Here is a 14,921-nt window from a genome sequence, read left to right as displayed (position 1 = left end):
TGTGCACAACAGCTGCACCAACCTCTCAACTCTTGAGCGCAGGCGCCAGGCACCGTTCCTCCCCCTTTTACCCTGATAACTCAATTATTTACTTATTCACCCAAGCTGATGTCCAACCGTTTAACATAAAACTTACCATTTTGTTAACGACATAATAGTAAAATGATCAAATATAAACATACACCATATGGGGGGAAATCATCAAGGTGTGCTAACCACGTTACCACGCACTAAAGATTAACGTGCACCAAATGCTAATGAAGGAGTCTGGGACTGGTTTTCCTGAGTGTTGAACTAAGTTTTCTCTTTAATAAAATGCTGAATTATGTTTAGCTGCAGACCTAACTGATCTCATGTTCCAGCCTGCCTGCACTGGGTGTTTTAGCTTGGGCATTCCTGCTTCTTATGGCTATCTCAGCATAAACGACATGTAACAGAAAGACTGCAGGGCTTAGATAAGTGACCTGCTAATGACCTGCTAGTGTGAGCTTAGGACCAATGATTGTTAAGAAAAGTAACACGTGAAAAGTTTTTTCTAGAATTCAGTTCTATAGCCAGAAGAATGAATAAATATCTCTGTAACTTCCTGGTTTCGGGACTTCTGAAGCTGCCAACTTGGTGCTCGGGAGTCGCATATATGCTGAATAAACCCCGTTGCTTTCTTCAAGTCTCTGATTATTGTGTCTGAGTGACCTTTCACTAAGACGTCTATTATATTCCCATGGGCATCTTAACATTAACATGCGCTAACGCAGTTAGTGTCCCTTGATGAATTCCCCCTCAATAAGGTAAACTTGGAAATGGCAAATTGAAACCTAATAATAGGACTACCGTGAAACAGGTTCAAAAATATACTGGTTTAAGAGCACTGAAATTCAATTAGCAGAGCTATACTAATACATTGCCAGCATAAAACTTATGAAACAACCAATAAGCACACATTAGAACATTCAGATAACAGAGATATAACGCTGATGCTTTTCTACTATATAGCTGAGGGATCAATGCAGATATATAGATGGGTGGAATAGAGTCCATTGGGATAAATAGAAGGGTGGCTAAACTCAGGGCAAGATCTTTGTACACTTAAAACTATCTATCAGTCAAATTACAGTTTGTGTAGCAAGTTAGTCCAGGTGGAGAATGAGTGTATAGTCAGTCATCCTATATATTTGTATTAAAAGTGTGGGAGAAGAGCCAGGCTTTCACCTGCTTATGGTGGGGGTGTTGGTAGGGAACTTTAACCTGCTGGAACTGTTAGTCCCCTACCCTATCTGCCTTATCATTCCCCGATTCACCCTATTTGTCTGCCATAGTTAGACTGTAAGCTCTTTCAAGCAGGGACTGTCTCTGGCATGTTTAATGTACAGCGCTGAAGGCATCTGCCAGTGCTATAGACGTAATAAGTATATTCTGAATCTTTTCTTTTCTTGCAGCTGTGCGGAAGTACAGAAAGCAACTGAGCATGTGCAGAGCTCTTCACTCCACCCCCCTCCTGAGAGGTCATCCTAGCATAGCCCGCCTCCTTAAGGTGGTTCTCCAGAGACAGCACAGCTGGTCCCACACAACTACTACTCCTATTAATTCAAGAGCGCTGCCCAGAGTCACAAAGAAGAAACCATTTGTACTGTTCCACCTTAAGGAGGTGGGATAGTCCAGGATGACCTCGGCAAGGGGAAAGGTTGAAGAGCTTTGAGCATGCTCAGTTCCTTCCTCTACTTCCCCAGAGCTGCAAAGGGAAAAGATTCAGAAAAGGAAGCAATTGGAAACCCCAGTCCCTTTCCAGGAAGAGGGAGATCTCCAGCAGCTGCAGAATTCAGAGGGAAACAGGAGGGAAATGTCTGCCCTGGGCTTTGATCAGGTCATTCAAAACAAGTATTTGGTCTTATGAAAAGGCATTGTCTTATTTTCTTTGTTTTGATTTCTGTCTATTTAATGCCTTGTAACAAGGAAGAAATTCTTCTTTACTCTTGTAAAAGGACAACCTTTCCCTGTGCATCTCTTCCAGCCTTCCCTTCCCTTGTCTCTTGTTCATCTGTTTTGGAGGGAAGACTAACCTGTTGGCGGTAGATTGCAGTAGTTTATGAGATCGGAAGAGAGAAGGAGAGCTGCATTGTCCCATTAATATTAGGGTCCACTAAAGTGCATTTATGCAGCTGAGGATGTGGGATTTCCGTGCTGCATGACCATCATCAAGTTTTTGTGGCAGAATATAGAAGTGGATTGCCAGGCCTTTCTTCTGCGCAGTATAAATTTCATGTTGTCGCCATTGTTGCATCAAGCTTGATCCTCCGCCTCCAACACTGCCCATCTCCTGCTGCCCTGCTGCATTGTTAGGTGCCATTGATTCGTGTTCAAGTCCTGGCGACTTAATGAATTGTGGATCTAAATATAAATCGGTTATGTGTTAGTCCGGAAAGGTCCTCTAACGTCATCCCCATGGTTGTTTTCATTGTGTCCAGCCATCTAATTGCAGGTTGCCCTCTTCACCTGGTTCCTTCAATCTTCCCAAACATGATGTCCTTCTCCAGTGATCTCTCTCTTCTGATGCTGTGACCAAAACAAGACAGTCATAACTTGATCATTTGGGCTTCGAGTGACATAGCCAATTTGATCTCTTCCAGAATGGATTTGTTAGTTCTTCTGGCGGTCCACGGCACGCCTAAAATCCTTCTCCAGCACCAAAGCTCAAATGAGTCAATCTTCTTTCTATCTTGTTTCCGTAGTGTCCAGCTTTCGCATCCATAACTGACCACTGAGAAAATGAGTACGTGGACACGTCTGATCTTCGTTTGGAGTGTTACCTCCTTGCCTTTGAATACTTTGTCGAGATCCTTCATTGAAGAGCAAACAAATGCTATTCTGTGGAGTATTTCCTCCTTGCTAGTTGCTTCTTTGTTTACAAAAGAGCCCAAAAGATTGAAATCCTTTACATCTTCTATTTTATCGCCTTCAAGCTCAAAATCTTCATCATTTTCTGTGTTCATGATCTTCGTCTTGTCTATGTTCAGTTCTAATCTCATGTTATGACTTTCGGCTTTGACTTTTCTGAGTAGATACAGCTGCTGCTGGTGATGACGGTGGTATTGTCTGCTTTGCGCAGGTTGTTAATATTTCAGCCATCAACTTTGAAACCGACACTTCTTCGAAATTTGCTTTTCTGAAGATGGTTTCACCGTACAAGTTGAACAGGTAAGGTGACAAGATGCATCCTTGCCTGATGCCACATTTTATTGGAAACCAATCAGTGTTGTCATATTCAGTTCTCACTGCAGCTTCTTGATTTTCATGTAAACTCTTTATCAATTGAGTTATGTGTTTGGGTATTCCCATTTGCACTAGAGTTCTCCATAGTTTATTGTGATCCACACAATCAGAAGCTTTGCTGTTGTCGATGAAGCAAAGGTATAGAGGTGTTTGGTATTCTTTGCTGCTTTTCAATATCCATCTAACAATTGCAAGCATGTCTCTTGTTCCTCGACCTTTTCTGAAACCAGCCTGAACTTCGGGTAGTTCTTGCTCAACTTATGATTGGAGCTTTCGTTGTATTATTTTCAGCAATATTTTGCTGGCATGTGGAATTAATGCAATCGTTCTGTAGTTGTTACAGTCCTTGGTGTCACCTTTCTTCGGTACAGGTATGAACAGTGATCTTCTCCAATCAGTTGGCCATGATTTCTCCTTCCAAATCTGTTGACACAGTTGCGTTAGGGCCATGATAGCACCTTCTGAGCCTTTTATTAATTCAGTTGGAATACCGTCGATACCTGGTGACTTGTTTTTCGATTAAAGCTTTAATTGCTGCTATGACTTCTTTTAAAATATCTGGTTCTTCTTTGGCTTCAGTTTCCAGGTCGATTTCCCCAATGTTATCCTCATTGCCTTGTTTATATACATTTTCTGTATATTCTTTCCATCTCTTTTTAACGCTTTCTGGATCATTCAATATCATTCCATTGGCATCTTTAAGCATCCCGAGTCGAGGTTGGAATTTTTGCTGCAGTCTCTTAATTTCCTGATACGTTAATCTGGTTTTTCCATTTACATGTTTTGATTCAATTTTGTGACAAATATCCTTGCGATATCGTTCTTTGTCTTGCCGAACTTGATGTTGAAACACAGTTCATTTATGATACTTTTTCTCTATCACCGGATAGTTTTGCTTGTCTTCTTTCTTCTGTTACTTTTCTGTTTTCTGAGATCCAAGGTGATTTCTTGGCTTTCTTTTTTCTTCTGGAGTGTTTTATAAGCATCATCACTAATTACAGTTTTGATGTTATTCCATAACTCTTCGAGCTCTCTATCTTCTGTATCAAGCAAGGCAAACCTGTTGTTTAGTTTTATCCAATAGTCTGATGGAATGCTTTCAATGTAGAGAGTTGCACGGGGACAGAAATCCCACCCATCCCCGCCCGTCCCCCGCCAGGATCCTCTCTGTCCTCACCCATCCCCGTCAGGATCCTCTCCGTCCCCACCCATCCCCGCAAGGAATTACCTCCATCCCCGCCCGTCCCCATAAAAAGCAGCAATTACTTCTGGCAGGATCATCAATTCCACAGTTTCTTTTGTGTTTGCGTTGCTGTTTTCCTTGTGGAATCTCTTTGGTGGAACCCTTTTTTTGTTTTCTGTTCAGGTAATTAACTTATAAACCCCCTCTTTTACTAGGGCTGACGTGTCCATTATATTATATGGACGAACCCTGCTTCCAAAGCCTTCCATCCCTGTGGGAGTCCCGTTGGCTAGAGGGGGGTCCCTGTGGGAGTCCTGTGGGTCAGAGGGGGTCCCCGTGGGAATCCCATGGGTTAGGGGGGATTCCCACGGGGCCCGCGGGATTCCCACGATCCCCGTTCCCGTGCAGACCTCTCTTTCAATGTCATATTTTGGAAGGTCTCTAATGATCTTCTTATTGCGAAGCTTTACCTTGATCTTGCATGTCAAAACTTTGTGGTCGCTTCCACAATCAGCTCTTGGTTTAGTCCTTGCAGTCAAACAGCAGATTTCCATCTCTGTCCTACGCAGATGTAGTCAATTTGATTTCGATACATGCCCTTTGGAGAGGTCCATGTGTACTGGTGATGTTTGTGCTGTTGGAAATGTGTATTCATGATTGACAGTTGGTTTGATCGATTACATTTTGAAGTTGTTCGTAGAACAATTCTACATCCTCATCTTCTGTGTCTGTCGTTGGAGCATATACATAGATCAACATGACATTAATCAGCTTTCCCTGTGGACAGTTTGACATGGCTATCACTGATACATTGTATTTTAGTGCTTTCTTTGAAAGCTTATTATTGATGAATGCCACGCCATTTTTCCTGTGTGTTTCATGAGCAGAGTAGAAAAGAGAAAATCCAACAAGATCTACAGTGTTTGTTTTTTGTTCATGAGCAGAGTAGCATATCCAATGCTCGTTTGATTGAAAATGGTCCTGTCCTGTCCATTTGAGCTCATTGATCTCTATTGAAAAGCCTCACACACATACTCTGTCGTCTCTGGTACCGATGCATCGGGGGGGCATCTCATTAGAAAGAAAAGAACACACATGCAGTTGCATGGCCAAAGAAATGTCCCATTTATTCAGAGTACTGCATACATATTTACATCATTTTACATGGGTCAGCTTTTTTAGCATATGACTGTAGGAAAGACCATATTTGGTAACAGGATACATAAAAGCAGCTAGAAAGTAGTAGAAAATGTTTCTTATCAAACAAATGTTTCTTATCAAAACAAGTCAACTACAGAACAAAATGGGAACACAGAGCTCAGCAAATGGGAACACAGAGTTTCTTGGCAAAATGAAAACTGTTTCAGTAGTTCCTTTTTTTTATATGCTACACAAGCAGGAATAGAAAAACTTACAAAGAATATATGTGCTCCTTCACCTATCAAATCAATTTTGGTTTTTCCCAATTAATCTTTAACAATTTCCAGTTTTCCTTGATTCATGCATGGTACGTTCCATGTTCCTATGTTGAGAATAGCTTTACAGCTTCCGATCTCCCTTTTCTGTCCAGCAACATCAGTATCAGGATGGCCCGGCATCATAAACACTGGGCATACTCTGAGACGGTCATCTCTCCCCTAGTAGCACGGTGAGTGCCTACTGATCTAGGGGACCATCTTCCAGCATAATCTTGACTCTTTAGGTCTCATCATTGTCAAGATTTCTTGGCAGAATACAGAAGTAGATTGTTGGGCCTTTCTTCTGCGCAGTATAAATTCGATGTTGTCGCCATTGTCGCATCATATGCAATTCTCTGCCTCAAACACTGCTGCCCAGTTAGGTGGTGCATCGTTAGTCTGAGACCTCCGCTGAGACCTGTCCGCCTTGAGAGGCTCTGCTTGTAGTAAATTACCGACGGCATTGCTTTCAGCTTCTCAGATGTGCACAAGCCCCAGTGGCACGTCAAGCCCATGTACCATGACTGGGGCCTGCTGCATTACAGCATATAAAAATACTAAGGGTTTCCTAACCTGCAATCCACCTCCTGCAGGTTAAGTTTCTTACCAGCACTCGCCACTCATTCCCACATTTGTATGTGTTCAGCCTAATCTCTGTCCAGTTTTCCATCTGACTCAGAGATGTACAGATGGGCCACAGCATTTCCTCCTTTCCCATGCCCCCTGCATTTGCCTACCCATCTCCAAAGGGATGCATCTACAGGAGATTCCTTGACAGAACTCTCTCTTTCCAAGCTGGCAGATGGAATGATTGCCTCACCTCCCTCATCTCATCTGCTCCATCCTACCAATCCTTCAGGAAATCTCTCAAATCTTACCTCTTTGGAAAATTTCTCTAACCCCTTCTCTTCCGGCCAAATGGACCATTCTTCAATCACCTCTCTTCCTCCCCCCTTCCTCTTTCCCTTTCCTCCCCCCTCAATCCAATGTACTTCCTTTCCTCCGGCGTCTCCTTCCCCTCTCGGTACTCTCCTGTAATTGAAACTGATTGCCATTATACTTGACAATTAATTCTCTGTATCTTCGCTGTGTGTGTGTACAGTCTCTTGCATTGTGAACCGCTCTGAACTGTTTGTGGTATTGCGGTATACAAAAATAAAGTTATTATTATTATTTCACATAAAGTACTACCATATGTACTCGAATATAAACCTATCTAATATAAACTGAGGTAACATTTTAACCCCCAAAATGGGGAAAAGAAGGTTGACTTGAATATATACTAGGGTTACCAGATTTTTGCTTGAAAAAAGGAGGATGCGTGACCCCACCCCATTTTGCACCCAGCCCTACCCTGTTCCACTCCCAACCCTGCCTTGCTCTGCCCCCCCCCCCCAATCCCAGCCCCACACAAACCTAGTCTCTTCAGGGCCGCGTCTGGAGGGTATCTGCGCATCCATGGATGCGATGCAGTGACATCACATGCATGCGTGTGACTTCACCACATCACGCATGCGCAGATGCCCTCTAGACGCAGCCCCGAGCTCATCGATTTTCAAAACCCGGACAAAGTGCTGGGTTTTTTTTTTTTTTTAAATATCTTTATTCATTTTCAAAAAATTACAAGTGTACAACAATCATTCAGAAAGACCTTAAATCATCACTTGACATTCTTATTTATATTATTCCAAATAAATAATTATACAAAGAAACCCATCCCACCCTCCCAGATACCAATTTATGTTATGCCTGGACAGCCCTCTAAAAAGAAGACATGTCCGGGTAAATCCAGACATTTAGTAACCCTAATATAAACCCAACTCATGTCAGTCTTGCAAGATTATTGTGGGAGTGAGTGGCCTAGTGGTTAGAGCTGCTTAATCACTTAATCCCTCCATTGCCCCAGGTACCAAAGATAGATTTTGAGCCTCCAGAGATAGATAGGTAAAATATCTTTGACTTCCTGATTACTATTCGATGTATTGTAACCACTTTGGGCGACTCTTCATGAAAAGGCAGTAAATAAACATAGCAACCACTATGGGAGCTTGTGTCAGCAACAAGACAGACTGATTCCAGAACTCTCCACTTTCCTGCCTTCAGATATCAAACTACTCGCTTCTCTTTCCCATCTCTTCAGCTTCTGCTGAAGTTCCTTTGGCTGAAACCAACTATCGTCTTCCAGCTACTAAATCGGCCAACATGAAAGATTTCCAGTATTTGTCTAATGGGCAGGAAATCTGCTTCTGGTAATTTAAAGGAACAAGACCTGTCTTCATGGTATAATGCACCAGAGAGCTGATCTTACTGACAGAGGTCATATAACAAAGTCTACTAGAAAAGCATGATAAGGAAACTGGCTAACTGTGTCCGTGTCTTGCTTTCCAGACATCCGTCACATTCAAGGATGTTGCTGCGTATTTCTTGGAAATGGAGTGGGACGTTCTGGGAGAATGGCAGAAAGAGCTGTACAAGAAGGTCATCAAGGAGATTCATGACATCCTCATCTCACGAGGTAAATACGCCTTCTCTATCTTCTATTTTTCATCCCATGATCATCTGAAATTTAGAACCTGGCTCTGATGCCATCCCAAATCCAATAGGAGCCAATGTAAGAAGCCTCTAGTTTAAGGTCTTTCAGCTGTAGACGAGTCTGTCTTCTTTTGTAAACTACAAAAATTTGGTACAGAAGGCCAGGGGAAGGATTTACTTGTCAGATTTCTTGCTGAGAACTACAATATCTGTGTAAGGCCGTGACATGTTGGCTGCAGTGTTTAACCCCCTTCAGATGGTAACAGATGTCACCAAGAAGATAGTGACTGCTATGTCTCCACCTAAGAGGGCAATGAAGAGAAATATCTGTACTAGCAAATTTCTTAAGATTTATTCTTAGTGTTGAAACATTTTATTGAAAATATGTGCCATACAAAATAACAGAAATACAATCAACTAGAACACCTCACATATATCACCAAACCTTCCACCCACTCCTTCTGCATTGCCCAATGATGGAACCATGTACCTGCAAGTCCAACCTATTACTATTAATTATTTCTATAGCGCTACCAGATGCACGCAGCGCTGTACAGTCACAGAGAGTAAGAAAACAGTCCCTGCTCGAAAGAACTTACAATCTAAACAGGCAAGACAGACAAACAGGATGTCATGGATACAGTTAAGGGGAACGGTTAATCTGCTGACTGGGTTGGAGGGCAGAGGCGTAGGGTTAAGGATTCAAAAAGCTATATCAAAAAGGTGGGTTTTCAGTCTGCTTTTAAAGAAGTGAAGGGAAGGGGCTTGACGGACAAACTCAGCTAATTTATTCCAGGCATAGGGAGCAGCTAGATGAAAGGAACGAAGCCTGGAATTGGCAGTGGAGGAGAAGGGTAACGCTAAGGGTGACTTATCTGAGGAACAGAGTTCTCTGGGAGGTGTATAAGGAGAGAGAAGAGAGGAGAGATATTGAGGGGCTGCAGAATGAACACACTTGTAGGTTAGTAAGGAGTTTGAACTGTATGCGAAGGAGGATAAGGAGTCAGTGAAGTGATTTAAGGAGAGGGGTGACATGAGTGTAGCAGGGTTGGTAGAAGATGAGTCGTGCAGCAGAGTTTTGCACAGATTGTAAAGGGGAGAGGCAACACTGCGGGATACCAGTTAGGAGTAGGTTGCGGTAATCTAAGCGTGAGGTTACGAGAGCTTGGACAAGGGTCCGGGTAGTATGCTTAGAGGAAGGGGTGAATTTTGGTGATATTGAAGAGACATAAATGATAGGTCTTAGCAACCTGAACAGCAACAAAATAATAACCCAGGAATCTGGATTCTTATAATTCCTGGAGCCCCAACAACTTAACCAGGTACCATTCTGTGTCAATAACCCCCCCCCCCTCCATCTACAATAGCAAGAATTATCACACAACACAGTAGAATCATCGCTCCCCACCAAACCCCCCACCCCCCAACTTCCAAGACAAATTAGAAATATCCCATCCTGCAACAGAAACCAAATCTAGTAAAAAAAAAAGAAGCTCAGGTAAAAACAACTACAAACCCTCCCGGCCCAGTCCTCTTACCCCCCCCCACCAACAGTAGGCCAACCCATGCCCAACTCCCACCAACTACTCTTCCATTCATACCAACTCACCCTCCACAACACTCACAACTCATTCAGGAACAGATTACGTCCTTTGGGATGTAAAATCCTTAGATACGGATCCCAAAGCTGCAAAAATCGCTGACCCCCCCATTCTGAGAGCCTTTCACCTCTCTAGCTTCCCAAAAGGCCAACTGATGCACACCAGAACCAAAACCCAGGAGGCTCACTAGAAGTCCAATATTTCAAAATGCCTTAACAAGGCACCAGACTAAGTTTACGACATAACAATCTATGAACCCCACCCAAAGTCCCATAAGCCCCAGGTAAGTCCAACACCAATTGCTCCGGGGTGCCAGATAAAACAAGGCAGAGCCCAGTACGCATAAATTTAAAATTTCCTGCCAATAAGATTTATTCTTAATTAAGTGGGTCTCTACGCTTTAATTAAGTGGGTCTCTACGCTTTAAGCTTTGTCAGGCATATACTCAAATCCCAATATATACAGATAGATACACATACTAGAAGCTGACCGAATTTTGGTTACAGTGCCAAAGTTGGCAGAAACTGAACGTGTGCTTATTGTTGGAAGCTAAAATTTTTTGCTTCATCCGGTTAGCCTCCCTCCCCTCTAATCAGGAATTACCTTTACTCCCTTCCCACTTGTAGGTGCCCCCTTGGGCCTATTTTACAATCCCTGACAGTCTATGGGGTGTAGTGAGGGTAAGAGTGCTGCGTGAGTGGACTGCTGGGCACGATAGACCACTGGCCTGACCCAGCAGCGGCAATTCTTATGTTCTCAGTTGCTCCTCTCCCTGATGGCTCGGCTCTTGAAATTGCCACAGAGACACAGACACACATGGAAATAAATGGGATTCTACTAATACAATGTAAATATAATTTTTCTATTTCTTATTAACAGGTTATTTAATCGTTAATCCTGATGTTATATTCAAGATTAAAAAAGAAGATGAGAAATATGTTGCACAACACTGTGAATTGGAGGGAAATGAAGACCCGAATGAGCCCACCAAGAGTAAGCAGCTACGTTGGATTTAAAGGGTTTTGCATTTTCAGAGCACAAGATTGACATTAAACATTTAGGGGCCCTTTATGTAAGCTTAGAGTGCGCTAATGGAAGTGGTACATGCTAAGTCCTTAGAAGCCCACTTTGTATGTATGGGCTTCTTAGTATTCCCTTAGAGACTCAAAATCTATTTCTTAATATATTATTATCAGATTCTTGGTGAATCCTAGATGTGTTTTCTTTTAACAGTGTTTCCGATTGTAACATCTGTTTTCTCGCTGAGCGTTAAACAAGAGGAGGATCTCCCCTTCATAGATCCTCATGAATCAGAGGCATCTGAACAGACTCATCTTTCTGTACCGAGTAAGTATCAAATTCCTCCTGCACAGCTTTACTAAGGTCAGCCGAGACCATTGAGGAAATCAGTGGTGGTGATGAGAGGCCATCGTTCTCTCTTCTCCTTCCAAATTTCCAAGTTGATTTAAAACTTACTATACCACTGTCTGTTCCCCTATTTTGATGAAGTAAAGTGCCCACAAAGGCAGAGGAGGCGCCTGATGGAGGTGGGTGTCCTGGGGGTGGGATCAGGTCTGTAAGACCCTTAACCTAGAATGTAAAGGGGTGAGAAAGGATTGGTGGTGGTGGAGAGGCTTCTCTATTGTTACAAGGGGGAACCTGACTGATGAAGGTGATGCACTTTGACTTAGTCATGGAGAGTTTTATTGAGGGTAATGCTTTAGTACTGATGTATTGGGATTTATCATCCACCTTTATGATGAGATTCACCTGAGTTGGTGTAAAGCAGGTACAGTTTAATATAACACAATTTTGTTAACAACATAACAGTGGTAAAATGATCGAATATAAGCACAAATACAATCAATGAGGTAAACTTGGAGACGATGAACTGAAACCTTGTGATAGGACTAACATGAAACAGGCTCAGAAATACACACATTTAACAGAAGGCGGGAGCAGGCAGGCCTTGAGCCTGCGCAGATGATGGAGCTGCAGGTTTCCAGTACTAATGGTAAGCGCGATGTTGGGGAGTGGGGCGTTCATGGAGGAGAGTGGCGGCAGTGGGGGTTTGTATGCATGGAGGATAGCGGCTTTGAGGTTCATCACGGGGGAGGAGGGGGCATCATGCTATTGAAGGTTACAGCTCCGGTGGTCATCGGGAGTTGAATGGAGGACAGCCGCGCCATCAGTTGGGTGCACGGAGGTTAGCGGAGCCAATGTTCATAATGGGGGGGGGTGCCTGTATGGAGGATAGGCATGCTGGTGTTTAGCAGCAAGTTTCTTCGGTACCAACAGTAAGCACGATGCTGGCTGGGGGAGGGGAATATCTCATTTTTAATTCCACGTCTGTGTAAATGCTTGTGAAAAGGAACTCGCTTGTGAGTAGGTCAAAGAGGCAGTGTTTGTAATTCTCGAATTCAGGTCTGTATTTTGCTGCCTATTCTCGTAATTAAGAACATAAGAGGTGGAAGAAGACATCTTTTTCCTTACAGGACCTACGGTAACAAGAGGGCAGCCGTTAAAAATCAAGGGTGGGAGATTTCATGGCGATATTAGGAAGCATTTCTTCACCGAAAGGGCGGTTGATCGTTGGAATGATCTTCCATTTCAGGTAGTTGAGGCCAGCAACGTGCTCGATTTTAAGAAAAGATGGGATAAACATGTGGGTTCACTTCAAGGAAGTGCTTAGGGGAGGAGGGTTCTTGAGTGGTCAGACATGTTGGGCCGATGGCCCTTTTCTGCCGTCATATGAAGGTTCATCAAGCCCAGTGTCCTGTTTCCAGCAGTGGCCAACCCAGGTCACAATCAGTGGCGTAGTAAAAGGTGGGGGCAAGAGAGACGGACCGCCCTGGGTGCCATGTTGGTGGGGGGGCGCCGGCACCCCTCCTATTCTCCGCCCCCCACCTCTTCACATTCCTCCCCTCTGTGCGCGCCCCCTCCTTTCCCCGTACCTCTAGTAGAAGTTGTTGTTCGTGACCCTCGTTACGCCACTGGTCACAATTATCTGGGAAGATCCCCCCCCCCCCCCAATAAAACAGATTTTATGCTGCTTAGCCTAGTAAAAAGCAGTGGATATTCTCAAGGGGGGAAGGTCACCTCTGTTCATATTTGAGTATATACGGTAATTGAAAGTTAAGCACCTGACTCGAAAACGCAGTTCTATAAAAAAGTAGGCGCCTAGCCCAAAGCGCCTACACTGAAAGTGGGTGTGGTTAGGGTGTGGATCAGGGGCGTGGTTTTGCGTTAGACGTCTCTTTGTGAATGAGGTGCCATTAGGCTTTGATATCGGCGCCTAACTTTAGGCATAGAAAACCCGGGCATAAATTGGGGATGCCAAGCGTGATTTTATAACGGGTGCCTACCTTTCTTGTTGTTTTCCTCCTGCCTTTAAGAATTCTTTTGGGCTGATCTTCAAAACCATGTACCTGGGTTGGAGAAGCTTCTACCCCATTAAATGGTGCTGAGCTGCCCAGGAGGGGTCATTCAGGGGCACTGACCCAGAAACCGCCCCTGAATATCCCATCTGACTGCTGTAACACTATCCCAGAGCCAGTCGTGGTGGTCCCAGAATTTATCCAGGTAGCGGTGGTGTTCTTCAGTCCACTACCCACTTAGCTCACTGAGTGAAGGTAGGATATCAGCGTGTGTTAAATGCTGAGCATCCTTTTTTAGACCTGTTGCCACAAGGCATTAGCACACGCTAAGCCTTAGCATGATTGTAATTCAATATCTTAATTGTAAGCCAGTGAGATGCTTTCCAAATTCAGCTGTATATCAAGAATAAATGAACCTCTCCAGCCCTGTCTCATTAAATCAGAACAGTTTAGCAGATCTCCGATTGGTGGTGTCAGGCAATGGAAGGCGGTGGATTTAAAGGTTTCTAAATAAATCTTGTTCTTCATCTTGTTGCTATAGATCAGAAATCAATCTGTGTAAAAGCAAAGAAAACAAATCTCCTGATGAACAGAGCTGTTTATAGCTCTTGAGGAAAGGACTTGTCTTCCTTAATAGTAAGATAATCAGGGGTAACTTTTGTTTGAAACATATTATACTAACGGAGATCATCATCCCATAACAGGTTCCCACAATATCACGCCTGACATTTTAATCCGATTTGAGCAAGAGGGATTCAGGACTGAACCTCCGAGATCTGAGGAAACAGGAAATCTGACCACCACAGGCTCGTGTGAGGAACTGCATGAAACAGGTGATGGAGCTTGAATTAAAACTAGTAATGATGATGATACAAACTTTTCCTATAACAAAAACTCCTCCTCTGGGTCAGGCACAATGAGAACGAGGTGTTATCATCACAGTCCCTCCTTTAACCTTTGTTGTGAGGATTATTTGTGTGTTATATTTCCCTTTATTTTTTCTTTTCTCCTTTCATTGTCAGGTCTGCTTTTCTATTTTATTTAATTTGGGGGCAGGAGGTTATACCTTCTCTTTTTCTTATTCTCCCTCACCATTTTCCCATATCTCTCTCCTTTCTCTTCCTCTTCTTTCAACTCCTTCTGTCTCTCATCCTATTTGTGTTGAATGTCACGGTTCATTTTCAGAGCTACAGAGGGTCCTTAAGTCCTTCCACCAGGACACTTGAATTTTCAGAACTCATAATATTCCCATCATCTCAGTATTGGCAAAATATTACTTTTCTTAGGTTCTGAGCTCTCCTTCAAATCTTCAAATTTTTCCATTCTTTTTACAGGCAGCCAAAGTTACATTGCTGAGAATATAAAAGAGATCCTGAAAATGGATCCCGATAGTGACCAGCTGGAGGGAGGAGAGGAGGATCCTGATACCAAAAGTGGTGAGCCAACAATTCCTTTATAATCAAATCCTTGCTAGGTGTTGCAGAGTATTTCTAAATTTTCACTT

General features: G+C 43.2%; 1 protein-coding gene across 4 annotated transcripts in view; it reads left to right on the top strand.

Moving 5' to 3' along the window:
- LOC117367622 (zinc finger protein 665-like) overlaps window positions 1-14,921 on the top strand; it is a 110,704-nt gene that overhangs the window by 25,203 nt on the left and 70,580 nt on the right. For 2 of the 4 annotated variants that reach the window (XM_033960361.1, XM_033960358.1), the window contains exons 1-3: window positions 1,738-1,861; window positions 8,296-8,422; window positions 10,920-11,033. In XM_033960361.1, coding sequence (XP_033816252.1) covers window positions 1,838-1,861; window positions 8,296-8,422; window positions 10,920-11,033 — 265 coding nt within the window. In that variant the 5' untranslated portion in view covers window positions 1,738-1,837. Of the gene's footprint in view, window positions 1-1,737; window positions 1,862-8,295; window positions 8,423-10,919; window positions 11,034-11,273; window positions 11,388-14,121; window positions 14,251-14,751; window positions 14,854-14,921 lie in introns of those variants that run through there. The other 2 variants (XM_033960362.1, XM_033960360.1) reach the window with 2 other exon arrangements.

The sequence above is a fragment of the Geotrypetes seraphini genome, chromosome 10, assembly GCF_902459505.1.
Source record: "Geotrypetes seraphini chromosome 10, aGeoSer1.1, whole genome shotgun sequence".
NCBI classification, from domain to species: Eukaryota; Metazoa; Chordata; class Amphibia; order Gymnophiona; family Dermophiidae; genus Geotrypetes; species Geotrypetes seraphini.
The sequence above is the reverse complement of the archived record's forward strand: the minus strand, read 5'-3'. Positions and strand labels throughout refer to the sequence as shown.